This window comes from Heterodontus francisci, chromosome 2 (genome assembly GCF_036365525.1).
Source record: "Heterodontus francisci isolate sHetFra1 chromosome 2, sHetFra1.hap1, whole genome shotgun sequence".
NCBI classification, from domain to species: Eukaryota; Metazoa; Chordata; class Chondrichthyes; order Heterodontiformes; family Heterodontidae; genus Heterodontus; species Heterodontus francisci.
The window spans coordinates 144,839,118-144,853,577 of record NC_090372.1 but is presented as its reverse complement, the minus strand read 5'-3'; the positions used below and the strand labels follow the sequence as shown (position 1 = coordinate 144,853,577).

The 14,460-nt window shown below is 40.9% G+C and overlaps 1 protein-coding gene across 1 annotated transcript in view; it reads left to right on the top strand.

Moving 5' to 3' along the window:
* Positions 1 to 14,460, top strand: part of stk17a (serine/threonine kinase 17a) — a 91,632-nt gene that overhangs the window by 14,000 nt on the left and 63,172 nt on the right. The window contains exon 2 of the mRNA XM_068011624.1: positions 11,733 to 11,945. Within this exon, the coding sequence (XP_067867725.1) occupies positions 11,733 to 11,945 (213 nt within the window). The remainder of the gene's footprint in view (positions 1 to 11,732; positions 11,946 to 14,460) is intronic.

Here is a 14,460-nt window from a genome sequence, read left to right as displayed (position 1 = left end):
TCAAAATGCATTTATTAAGTGCCAGACATAGAAATTGTTAATCTATCTCTGACCAGACTCGAATAAACTGAACACTGTAATTGTTGTAAACATTTTGTAGTTGCTTCCAATGGAGACTGTTGTTTGCATGCAGGGTAGATTTCAGGGCATCAGCTGTCTGGAGTTGTTCAAAAATCTCAATTGTGATTGAAGTCTCTGATTGTGGACACTGTTCATTGTTAGAAAATGGACTGTATATATTACCAGTGTTAAAACATTCCTTGGTGTTCTATTTAGGTAGGCTGAGAGCTATGCTTGGTCAGAGCCAGAATAAAATGGTGGCAAGCAATATCTGGTGCCACTACCAGCACCTGTTTACGTTTGCCTCCTCCGTCAGATCCCAGTGCAGCAATAGCACTGCCTTGTTCACATTACAGGTCTGCTGTCACAATGGTGCCTGCAGGCTTCATTCAGCATTAGCACTGAAATATAAATGCAATTAAATAACCAAAAACAGGGAGTGATTTCAAGACTGTAACATTGGAATTTGGGCTGTGCTTTGTGTATAATAACTTTCAGCTTAGTTTTCTAGCTTTGTAGTTACCTCCATATTTCAATTCTATTGGACCAAATTTTCTAACTTCATCATCAATCTGGCTTTCTTAAAGAGGAATGTAAATTACATACTTTTTTCAAATGTTTTCAATAATGGGAAGGCGGTAGTGGGGATGTATTGCATGCATTTGATCTCTTGAAGGAATGTTTTGGGTAAGTACTCCCTGATCAACAACAGTCCATTTATCAAAACTCCATAATATCCATTTTCACAGATGACCCCATACTCTTACCTAACTCGAGTGCCACCATTTCTTATGGAGTATCTTGCTCTGTAGCCTTCAAACCTGTTTCTAGCCAGGTATTTATCCAGCTGTTTTTGGAACATACACGGCTACGGGCCAAGTGCTGGAAAATGGGATTAGAATAGTTATGTGCTTGATGGTCAGCACAGACATGATGGGCCAAAGGGCCTGTTTCTGTGCTGTATGACTCTGACTCTAAGTGCTATGCACTTGCTCGGCACCTGCTTCTAATTTCCAAATTTCTGATGGGCTATGAGGGTAAAAGCTTCCAATTTTGAAAAAGGCTTGTTTATTTTAAATCTGTATCCTATAGTATTGTGTTCAGTCCAAACCAAAAAACCTGCTGACATCTACATCATCTGTGTCTGAGCGTTTTAAAAAACTTGGATTGTGTTTCTCTTCTCAAGTTTAGTTCCGTGAGCTGCTCTTTGTAACTTAGAATCATAAGTCCTGAAACCTTCCTTATTACACTTCTCCTCAATCCTTTATAATGCGTGGCAATTTTTTTAAGGGATGTTGCCTATAATGCAGACAATGATCGATTTTGTAAGATCTCTCACTTCCAGAAAAGCCTAGTATGTAGACATTATACAATGGAAAACTATAGTGCCCTACCAGTGAATTTTATGTCTGAAAGGTCCCAGCAATGATGCAAGGTGGATTAACTGGTCTGTGTAAGGTTAGAATAGCTTGTTTTGACTTTTAGATCCATCCTAGTATTTGACTAACTTTGTTGACATGTTTGTTTAGTTATGCTGTTTATTGGTCTATTGCAAGTAGGACCTATTCATCATGCACACTACTCGTTTTCCTCTTCCAATGTGCGATATCTTACATTCACCTACATTTAAAGTCCATCTGTGGAATTAATTCAGATTTCTTTGATTGCTTTCAATCTGCCATATACTTGTCACCTGTCACATATTTTGTATTTTCTGCAAAGTCTATGTTTAAAAAGGTACCATTTTCAATATTACTAGTGAATAGTGTGAACAGACCAATATTTCTGAAATTCGAAGAAGCATTTGTATCTTATAACGTCTTCTGTTTTCTGTTGCAAGGCAGTTTTGAATCCAGTTAGCTAACTTGAGATTAATTCCACAAGACGTAAGAGTCACTTACAAAATCTCATCAACTGTCTTTTGAAAATGCAAGCAATTTCTATTCAGTGGATATCTACCAAACGCGGCGCAGTGGTTAGCACCGCAGCCTCACAGCTCCAGCAACCCGGGTTCAATTCTGGGTACTGCCTTTGTGGAGTTTGCAAGTTCTCCCTGTGTCTGCGTGGGTTTCCTCCGGGTGCTCCGGTTTCCTCCCACATACCAAAGACTTGCAGGTTGATGGGTAAATTGGCCAATATAAATTGCCCCTAGTATAGGTAGGTGGTAGGGAAATATATAGAGACAGGTGGGGATGTGGTAGGAATATAGAATTAGTGTAGGATTAGTATAAATGGGTGGTTGATGGTCGGCACAGACTGGGTGGGCCGAAGGGCCTGTTTCAGTGCTGTATCTCTAAAACTAAAAAGTAAAACTAGTTTAGTTGCTTCAACAAAATTCCAATCGATTAGTGAGGCATGACCTATTCCTTAATCCTTGTTAATTACTCCTTGTAAGGTGTGCAATCTTTTAAGTGAGCAGTGGTTAATGGATGCAATATAGTGACATCCCAGTAAAGAACTTTCTTAATGTGATGAGAAATTGAAAAGGACCCATCCCATGGATGGGTAGTTTTGTATCTTGTTTTGGTTCATCAGTTAGCTCGGCAGTGAAGTTTGTAAGACAAGAACTCAGCATCCTGTACTCCCATCTTGTTTCCAAGTGCTGAAAGACTAGCATGTGCAATGATCTCCGTAGCTAAGTACAGCCCTTAGTGTCAAGAAAACTAAAACAAAACAGCAATAAGGTTTTAATCTTTACGAAAGGAACTTGAAGTGAATTTATAATGTGGTAGTGCCGCCGGTCCTGTGCAGCCAGTTACAAGCCAGGACTTATTAAGAATAGTGACCTGGAAGATCCATAGAAAATGGGTCCTCCTGGCAGCTTAACATTTGCCTTGCAGGTGGTTGCACAAGACCCACACTTTGGAACCTCATTGGCAGTAATGTTGAACTTCTGCAATATATATGTCTTTAGTGACTGAATTAAAACTCACAAATATAATATTTTTTATATGAGCCTCCTCTTGAGTTTTGAATGTTTGTAGTCTCCATTGTTAATGACAATTTGATTCGTATGCAAATCAACAGAACCATCTGGTCTTAGCTAGCAGTCTTTGCAGACTTCTGAAAGAGGGAAGAATAAGTTTAGCCACGTCAATCACTATGTTCCAAAGGTAGGGATCCCTTCCTTTTGGGAAATGTTCAATTCTCATGATGTGAATGTTATATTGGTTGTGACTTTGTTTCTTGCTCCATGTTAGCATTCATTCAGCTTCCTCATGGAATCATATCATTAGTAAATCTAGACTGCTTTACAGGAACATTTATGTTTACCTTGAGCTGTTGATTGTTTACATTCCTGCCTAATATCCGTTGTGGAAGAACTCTAGTTCACTGTTTTAGCAGGAATGCTAATCCCACCTTTTAAATAGTGGGACTGCTGCAAACAGCAATGTCAACTTGATGCAATGTGGCTATGTTGAGTGAGGTTGTGTTACTGTCACCAGACAAGTCCAACACAACTTCTCCAAGGTTCCTTTGGAGGCATTTGTGGCAAATTAAAAAGCGATGCTGAGTACTTAAGTCCGACAATGTTGTTGCTACTTGCTGTTCTGGATGAACCTTCCTCAGTATACAGGCCAGCAATTATGTCTTTTTAAATAATTGTCCACATATAGTAGCTTGTTACAGTAGATTGTTGTTCAGTTTGCTCTGCAAGGTAAACGAGATTGTTTCCACAGCAATGAGAGCCCCAGTACATTATAGAAGCTGTTTTGCACGCACTGGAGGAAGTATTAATATTTCTGACACTGTAATCTTGTTATTGCTTTATATGCAATTTAATCTCATTTGACAAGTAGAAGGATTAATCTGTCCATTGACAGATTTCATCAGCCACAGGCATGCAGCCCTTTTCATAATCTTTTCCTTATCCATTTTACTGTGTAGTTAGTTCTTTGTTGCAAAGACTACGATCATCGTGTTTTTGGGTTTTCTTTTTCATTGGTCCTGAATTGCCTCTGCATAATTAACGCCATGTATTTGTAATTTATGGTTAGAGTTTTCTTTTATTACAGATGGAAACTACTGTTGGAGAGTTGATCTATACTTTCATTTCATATACATTTCTTTGAGTTGTATTATTGTCCTGTATAATGAAACTGTTGCTATATTGACACTATTTTAGTTCAGACTTTGGAACCAGTAAGCCAGCATTTTATGGCAAAATTAAATACTCGCAGTCCTACAAAAAACCTGAAGTGAAAGCTTGTTTACTTAACCTGATTTTAATTCAATATGAAAACAAATTAAATGCATACTACTGTATATGCTGGTGATTGTTGTGTGGGGACAAGTAACCTGTTCAATGAAACCTGATTATTTTCAGGGCGATCTTTTGTTTTTCCCTTTTTCGACTTACTTGATAAACTTTGTTTTTTTTTGTCACTGCGTGTTCTTGAAACTCTTTTGTGACTATGTATATATGTTCACATAATGGTTCACTGTATTTGGCAGTGGAAAGGGAGAAAGAAAGAATGACTTCATCTGTTAGCAATGTGGTCACACAAAAGAATTGATTTAGTTTTTTTTGGGAGGGTACATGTTAAAATTAGATTGAGGGAAGCAGCATGTTACCACATCCAGCTGGTGGCCTCAAGTTCAAGTCAGGGCAGGAAATGATTTGCCTTCACACCAGGAAGCACTCTGAGTATTCGGATCGTATACTTTCTCTTATCAGTGAAAAGTATCCAATTCTGTCCTCTGCCACTGGAAACGTTAAGCAAACCTCTGTCGTCAGTTTGGCTGTAGAATAAATGCCTCGACAGCAGGGATTTACCTGAATACAATCTGTCTTAGTGGATTATGTAATGTGTTGTACTGTTATGAAGCTTATGTATCAGTATTTCGCAGCTGTTTGTCCACTCGCTGCTTTGAATTGACCTATTCGATGTGTTCTATGCTTGTCTTCACTCCATTGCTCCTGTCATTCTTTTTGCTTATTTGCCCCAGTCCCAATATAAACTATAGATGCCTTTATTTTGTGGGGGGGGGGGGGGGGGGGGTGTGAGTAAGACGATGGGGTTTGGTGGAAAAAATGGAAGAAGCATTTGCACTGTGCAGAAGTCCACCTCTTGTTGCCTTGTTGTAAAATGTCATTAGCAGCCAATCTTTTCCACTTGCGTTGCATTTCAGTTGTTTGTGTTGATTGTAAACTGCAGTTTGCCTTATATTTTTGTTGAGGGATACCGAGCAATACTGAATCTATTGCCCCTTACCCAGGCTTGCATCTTAGTTTCATACTAGCATCAGGTTGCTGTATTAGAAGTCTGAATTTTATTTGAAGGCTGGCATGCCTGATGGGTTAGTTCTAACTGGTACCATTTCAGTTTTAAAAACACCATTACCCCCACAGTTACCAAGCCCTCTTGGATTGACCAGGCGCCTCCCAGAATGGGACATGAATATCCCAGGCACTGCCTGGAGCCCTGGAGAACTTTGCCCTATATATGGGGAGGGCGTGAGACTCAGCATTTCCTGCAGAGCTGGGACTAGCAATAACATGATTAATGGGAGTGGCACCAAAAGAGTGGCAGCCAGTAAAAGGGGGACTGAAGCCTAGGGAATTTACTCTGGGTGTTTAGTGAAAGATTGTTTCCACATGTGACCAAAGAGATGAAGACCAAGGATTTACACTGGATGGAACAAGAGGAGGGAAAGGGAGGAGGAAGGTTTTTGCGTTGCAAGCTATTAGGCCATAGGGTACATCACTACACGCGGCTATGGAGGCAGACACTGGAACGTCATTTAAAAGGGAATGGGATAGTATTTGGAAAAGGAGGAAGATAAAAGGATCTGGGAAGAAATGGGGTTACAGGCGAGAGTGTCGGCACCAAATGGCCTCATTCTGTGCTATAACTTCTGTCATTTTACATTAATGCTGAACTTTTAGTTTAAGTTTTTTAATAAATTTCACCTTTCTTCTTTAAACCTAAGAAAGCTTGTTTGTGCTCATTTCTTTGCCTTATAAATGGAAAGCGGTGAACAAGGAGGAACTCAAAACACGGTGTGTTTAAAATTAAACCCTGTTACAGTAAGACCGTGTGAAGGCTAAGAGGGACCCCTCGACACCTTTCTCACCTGGTCATAACAGTAACCAACACCCAGAAAGGGTCATGATTGAGTTTCGATTGGATTGGAAGCCTTTCATTTTTAACAGGCTGAGAGTCAAGTCTAAAGTGACTCTCCAGCACATTCATGACTCACAATATGCTGGCATCTGTGCATTGTGATCCACAATGCAAGTGACATTCAGACCACCCTCAACCTCTTCAACTCCGCATACAAAAGGGTTGATCTTTCACTCAGCATCAGCAAGACCAAAATCCTCCCCCAGACAAGCACCTACATCTCCAGCTATTGCTGTTGATGGGTAGACTTTAGAAGTCGTTGAGCACTTTCCATATCTCAGTAGCTACCTTTCTCAAAAGGCCACCATCGAAGTGGAGATCCAACACCGAATCGGCTGTGCTAGCCCAGCTTTCCAAAAATTTTGTAACCGAGTCTTTGACAATAGATATCTCTATAAGTGGACAGTGGCTTTAGTCTACAATGCTGTTGTTGTCACCACTTCTATATGGCAGTGAGACTTGGGTCACCTACCAAAGGCACCTCCAGTCACTGGAGAATTTCCACCAGCGGTGTCTCCACAGAATACTCCAAAGTCAAGTGGAAAGACAGGTGAATAAACTCCAGCTTCCTCAACAAAGCCAATTTCTCCAGCAGCGAATACATGATTATGTGAAATCAACTCCACTGGTCTGAACATTGCATTCACATGCCAAATAATCAGCTTCCGAAGCAGACCTTCTTTTCACAACTTACGGATAGCACCCAATCTTGAGGACTGAGAAAATGTTTTAAGGGCACTCCTGAAGGCCTCATTGAAAAGGAGACAAAGTGACTTTGGTGTGTGGGAGGACCTTGCTGTTAACCGTGCCATTTGACGACACCTCATCCAACAAGCCACAACACAGTCAGAAACTGACTCTATAAACTCTGCTGCGGAGAAGTGCCGAAAATGGAAGGAGAGGGAGCAGGACCCTGGCTCGAGACGCCACCTCCTTCAGGGTAACATTTGTCCTCTGTGCAAAGACCTGTGGTTCCAGGATTGGCCTGCTGAATCACCTGAGGACACATAAATCATGAACCCTGGCAGACGTCATCCTCGTTTCGAGGGACTGACCACGACAAATGTTACGCTGAGTTTAGGAACAATGTGCCTTGTGAGAAATGCGCCAAACGGGAAGCCCTTTGTCCAATCTCTTGGTTTGGTTCAGTTAAGCCTAAGCCAGTCAGATTTGACATGAAGTTCATGTAGAGATTGACTCTGACCAAGGTTCTCCAGGTCAGAGGTGGCATCTTCACACACAGCCTGAGTCCAAACCAGACTCCATGGAGATGGCAAGAGAGATGAGGCCTGTTAAAAGTGGCATCAGCTGTGGAGCCTGATCACCTCTTGTGCAGTGCAGGACAACAGAAAACCGATTGTGCACTTCGAGCATGTGCAGTATGTATATAGTTTCCCAGGAAACATTAGCAGTAATGCTAATGTAATGTAAATCAGCATAATACCAACAGCAAAAATATTTCTCCAGCCTTTAGTACTGCATGGGTGTTTTTCAAAATTATCTGAAGAAAAGCTAGAGAATGAATTTAAAAAGCTTTATTCAGTTTGCATAGTTTTCTTTTTAAAGCACAGAAGCTGTTGGTGTGAGTGTGTGCTCACGTGCCTGTGAAAAACGAAGACTTCAAATCAAAGGAACTGTACTGACAGACATGTTGCAGACATTGTTGCTGTAATTCAGTTTGAGTTTCTGAAGTTAATACAAACTGGGCAATGAATTTGAGTAGGATTTCTGAAAATGTTTAATTTACAGCAAGACTGGCTATATACGTAGGATGTTGGAAATAAGCCCCACCCCTCCCAACCACTTTCCAAGCAATTCAAAAATTACTGAGTGGAATATAAAAATAAAATTTTTATTAAAGTAGTCCCTGTGTTTAGTCTTCGGGTGAAGCAGGTTTACAAATCACCGGAAAACTAAACCAGAGCATGCACACGCCGTTCAGTGCCCATAAAGTCATTCATTCTGTCCCTATTTTTATATTTCCATTTTAAATTTTAGTGCCACCATCTACTGGAGAGTTTTTAGTTATCTTGTGATGTCGACAAAGGTAGTTTCCATTATAAATATGAATATAGTAATTTAATAAGAAAAGTGAGCAGGAAGTGTATTCATATGTAAAAATACTCCTGTGTATCAAAAGAAAATTGTGTTTTTCCAGGAGCCAATTAAAACAATTCAACGTTTGCAGAATTCTGCTAGGAATGTAGACCAGTGCACCTAGAGCCCTCCTCTTCAATGATGTCAGCTTGTTGTCTTTCCTCCTTCCACTCCTGAACAAACCCCAAGCACCCATCAGCGAACAAAAGCTCCCGTTCCATAACAACTTGCCAAATTTGCCAAACCCCAGGTTCCCCTTCAACTGTTTCAGTAATTTTCAAAAGGGAAATGCATGAATACTTGAAGGGGAAAATTCAGCAGGGCTATGTGGAAAGAGTGGGCGAGTGGAACTAATTGGATAGCATTTTCCAAGAGCCAGTAGAGGCAAAGGGGCTGAATGGCCTCCTTCGGTGCTGTATCATTCTAAGATCACTGATCCCAACTCCAACTGCAGGGGTGGAATTTTATGCTCTTTCCCCGTGGCGGGTTTGGGGGGGGTGGGTGGAGGGAAGCATAAAATCGGGTGGGATGGTGGCGGCTGGGGGGACAGCCCTGCTACCAATTGAGTCCCTTAACTGGGTAGTCAACCCCTAATTAAGGGCCTCTTCCCGCCGCAGCCTCAACTACCTGTGCAACCGGCAGCCCTGTTGCCGCACAGGAAGCATGCCATGAAAAACTGTGTGGGCTGGTTGGCGGGGTGGGGGTCCGTTGTTCAAAGGCACTTAGTGCCTGACAGAGGGACCTGGCATCTGGAAGGGAGAGAGCCTGCTGAGGGCCTCCCCCTTGCTTTTACTGCCGACCCCCCCCCCCCCATCCCCCCATCCCCCCATCCCCCCATCCCCCCATCCCCCCATGCTCCTCCCCCTGGCAAGACCTCTCTCCCTGGCCTACCTTTAGCCTGGTTCCAGCGCCGCTGCTCAGTGTCTGGTATCTGCAGCTACAGCAGCAGCCACTGCCTGCACAGTGACACTGCTCTGCAAGGCTGGGACGTCCGGCAGCGGGGTCCTAAATCATACAGAAGGCCCGTCGCTGTCCAGTTAAGTGCCTGATGGGCCTTCCGTACAACAGCCAATGCTGGGATTGTGCTATCGGTTTTCCCCAATGTTGAGATCCCCGCCGCTGGCACAAAATTCCATCCCATGTATCTCATGAAGAAAAGGTACAGGATCAAAGTAAAATGCATAAAGCCACTCATTTATCAGTATAATAATCAAAGGCTGCTGAGTAACAGTTTCACAAAAAAAAGGATAGTTTTGGAAATCAATCCTCAAACATTGATTAAAATACCAGAATACCATGAGATTAAAAACAGAATTTGATTTATTCAGTCACTATACATCAGTGGTCATGATAACACGTGAAATGTCTCACAGCATAATATCCTTATTTATGGTAAAACATATCCACTAACTCACTGTGGACACACGGGAGATCAGTGCATGCACATTTGCCCACTTTCGTGTATTTTATTTATAATGTACTTTGCATTTTTACTGGAAATGTTCACCTTGAGCAAGTTTGGGCTGAAAGAATTATTCAGTCCCCAGGTTTCTGACAGCACATGGTGTCTGTCAGTAATAATACCACAAGTTGTGAAAAGACCATTGTTGCACCTTTTTAAGGTCTCTGGTCTCAAGGCCATTTGGTTGCAGTTCTCATGATTGCCAACGGAAAATAACATTGCACTTGGACTGGTATCTAAAAACAAGACTAGTCCATATTATCAATGCTGTTCTCAGCCTGGTAGTTTATTTCCTTTTGATAATGTGCCAAGGTGGGAAATGACCTCATATTGAGAAGCAGAGCACCATCCTGTCATGACATAAGTCCCAATGATTGAACCCTTTACTCCATCTCTCACGAGACTATATTAGGAAAGTACAGTAATGCAATGAACACATGGGAACTTAAAATTTGGAAAATGTACCAAACTTCCTCCTTTTTCCTTTCCCGTCGTGATTGAAACTGAGTGATTTCCACTATAAGTAATACAAAAAATATTCATCTAACTATTCAAATGTGGTTTAAAAACTATTTTGCAAAAAGAGTCTGTGGCAGAAAAACAAAGCTAAATTGTTTGCAGCTGTATTTAGCAATGCCAGAGAAAATCTTGGTCAATATTTCACAAGATCAAGAATGTTCAGTTTTTTGAATTGCATTTGTTCAAATAAAGCCGTGGGGTATAACAAGTTTGCTTTTAAATTTGTTTGTCGCTTTCGCTCAGTGTTGCTCACAGGTAGTCAGGGATGTGGAGCAGAATTGTGAAATTTAGCTGCTTTAAGACATAAAACCAGAAAATGCTGGAAATATTTAGGTCTGGCAGCATCAGAAATGTCTGGTGGAAGGTCACAAACCTGAAACGTTAACTCTGCTTCTCTCCCAACGGATGCTGCCTGACCTGCTGAGTCTTTCCGGCATGTTCTGTTTTTATTTGATTTCCAGCTTTTGTATTGCTGCTTTAAGACTATTGCTCAAGAATTCAAACAGGAAAATCCAAACATTTATAGCTTTTGTAAATTGTCAATTTGAGCAATTGCAACTACATGTAACGTTTGGGTTCCAAGTCAGAAAAGTGTATCATGAAATATAGTCTCGGCAGCTGTTGGCGAATGTGCTTGTTTTTAACTTTTTAAATCTTTAAAAGAATCTTATTCAATGTTGACCTGAATTCCTCCTCAATTCATATTTTTTGTGTACCTTTTCCTATGCCCAATTGCTACCCACAGATGCTGCTGTTTAAATTATGGCTTCCCTTAAGTTGTATTCTATGATGGCTTTGAATTCACTTGATAAGGGGTTATATACATTGACATTTTAGCACAAATTTTAAACTAGGCCCAAGGACGGACTGTAATAGACAATATTTTGTGCTGATTTAATTTAAATTGTAACCCAAATTGCAGAATTCACTTTAATTGTGGTTTGTTATAATTCTAAATCGATCCCTTTTTAACTTTGTGTATTACTTTAAATTTATTTTTGTTTAAAGGATGATGGCAACAGAGAGAGAAACTGTACTCATTTAAAATATTACAGGTTGTAGAACACATTACAGGTCATTGTTGTGTTAAAACACCTTCTGTGCTAGCTGCTGTGTTGTTGCTAATTTCACGCACTGCTCTAAACTTGCAAAGCTATGGCTGTTAAATATTAAGCAGGGCGTACTTTGATATTTTGCACTTATGCATTCTGAATTAAATGAGCAGTGAGAGAGAATTAATCCTAATTGTTGATTACATGCCCATCTTTTTCTAATTTTTGGATTTGAATCCGGTTTTTTAGGAGTGAAAAATATTTCTGAAATTGCCTTCGCTCACAATTTCTAATTGCTGCTTTGGATTAGGATTAAAGTGAACATGTGAACTATTTAAAGTCTCTACAGATATAGTGAAGTCTTGTGTGATAGCTGTCTATTAAAATATGGAAACATCTCTCTTGTTTGCACAGAGGTAAATTTGCAGTCGTTAAAAAATGTACCGAGAAGGCGACAAGGAAGGAGTATGCTGCCAAATTCATGAGGAAAAGAAGGAAGGGTCAAGACTGCCGAATGGAAATTATTCATGAAATTGCAGTATTAGAATTGGCTAAATCCAATCCTTGGGTCATTAACCTGTATGAGGTGTATGAGACGGCATCAGAAATGATTTTAGTCTTGGAATAGTAAGTATAATTTATTTCCCTATCTTTTCTCATGATTTTTTTAAACTGTAACATGTGAAACATTTGAAATTGGTCACTGTATTTACTGAGATTTTTTTCTAGCATTGTCTGAGTTGTGTAATTGTAAGTTGATTTTTAGGTTAACACTGATGTTTGGTAAAATTGAGAAATTTTTATTTCTTCTATCTTTGAGTATTTTTGTCTCTTGTAATTCTTGGGCTTTTCCCAGTGTAAGTATTCAGTTATAATCGTCTGAATTCTGGGAATATGGCATTTCCATCCCTTGAGAGAGAACCCTCTGAATCATCATATAAATCTTGATTATGTTGTGTGTTGTTTACAGTCCTACATTCTCTTCTCTTTCCTGATCTTTCTCTTTGAAAGGGACTGTCAAAATTGCCTCAACTGCTTAAGTATAGGTTAAATGTTTTCCTTTTAACTGCTGTATTATTAGCTTTGTTTTACTGTTATAGCTGTGGTCAAACCAAATGTGAAATCTGGATATTTGAAACCCAGTTTAAAATCAGCTAATTGTTAAAAGATTTTTGGAGTTAATGAATTTTGTATGAGGTGTTATAAACTTCATACAAGTGTTGTGTAGGATAAAGTAAGTTGCTTTAAAGGTCATTATCTGCTTAAAACCTAATTTGAGGACATTGAGGGCTGGATATCTGCTGAATTTAACACACAAGGGCTTGTGTCAGGGCAGGGTGATTGGAAGGGCTGGTGCCAGGGAGTGGGGGAGATCAGAAGGAGCGGTATTGGGGGTGGGGTGTGGGAGGAGAGAGATCAAAAGGGTCGGTGTCTAGGAGTGAGGTGGGGAGAGGTAAGAGATGGGGAGGGGGCGGGAGATTGGAAGGGCTGGTGCCTGGGAGAAAATCAAAAGCACCAGTGTTGGGTTGGGAGGTGGGGCGAAAAGAGATATGTTGTGGGGGCTGGGGTGATTGGAAGGGTCAGTGTCGGGGGTGGGTGGGGCTGGTGTGGCAGGCAGCATGGCGCCCAATTGCAGTGGGTGGGTGAAACACATAAACTGGATCCAGAAGGTAAGTGGAGAGGCAGTACATCTTGGATCCAGCAGTCCTCACCTCCTTTTGACCAACTGGTTTTCCCAAGCCTGGCTAGGTTAAAATTAAAATGGTGGTCAACTCTGAGGCATGCATCCTTGTTACAATATTTAAATGTTCAACACCCCTTCTGCAGGCAAATTGGTTGCTCACCTCCGTTAACGTGGGACGTGGGCAGGTTTCAGATTGTTTCACATTTTTACATGCCACCTGACCCAAACCCACCTTGTTTTTTGGGGGTTAAAACTCTCCCACCTTCATGAATAGCAGAGAATAAGTAGAGTAAAACTCATTGGTTTCCCCCACTCTGAACTCTGTATCCTCCATAGTACTGATCTGAATGTTTGAGCTCCTGCCAACCCTGTCCCAGCTATTTTGTGATGGTGTGACCCTTGTCAAATCTCTGGAACTTCTTATCAGTACAAAAAAGGGGTTTGAGAAAATAGAATGCTTTGGCAATGCAATATGTCATATGTACACAATAGCAGAGCTATGTCCTGTACTACTGAATGATGTATTGACTTCATTCCAGCAAAAATATTGGCAGAGAAAGCCCCTCCTAGCAATTATGTAAATTCATTTCACTGGCTGTTTCTCATACTGGTATGATATGGTTATCAGCACAGTGCATTGTAAGCTACTGTATGGAAACTGCACCCTTTAGAAAAACATAGCCAGTAAACGGTGGTAATGTGGAGGTGAGTCTGTGCTATAGACTTCCCTCTCCTTTCTTCTCATCCCCTGCCCTTGAATGACCTGAAGTGGGGAAAATTGAAAAAATGGGAGTGTTGGAGTGGAAAAGAAAGAAAAAAGCTGCAACAAGTTTGTGTGTGTGTACTAATTGGGCTAAATTGTGGCGAGTCGAAGAGACTTAGTAGTTGGCAGGAAAAAAGACAGAGGCGCAAGGGGAGAGCCAACTGTGCAACAGCCCCAACAAACAAATTTCTCTGCAGCACCTGTGGAAGAGCCTGTCACTCCAGAATTGGCCTTTATAGCCACTCCAGGTGCTGCTTCACAAACCACTGACCACCTCCAGGCGCATATCCATTGTCTCTCGAGATAAGGAGGCCCAAAAGAACTAATTGGCAATAATGTTTGATGTTTTCTGAAGTTTCCACAAACAGCAGATAAATTGCACTAGTCTGTTGCTGTAAGGAAAAGAGTATAGGTTCACAACTTTATGTCTTGAAACCCTAAGGAATCTGAGAGCACTTTCTGGTGAGGGGGTTGGGGGAGAAGGCCATCACATTTCTATATTTTTATACATTTGTTAACTTGCTAGAAAATATTTCTGTGCTGCAGACAAATAAAATATTTCTGCAATAATCCTGTTTATTTGTAGGTGGCTTGGACTGTGTTTTGGAAATTAGCGCAGCAGTTTCTGGGAGTGTGGTCTGGCAAAATACTTGGAAACCACTGTTAGATAATCAAAGGCAGCAATCATTTACCAA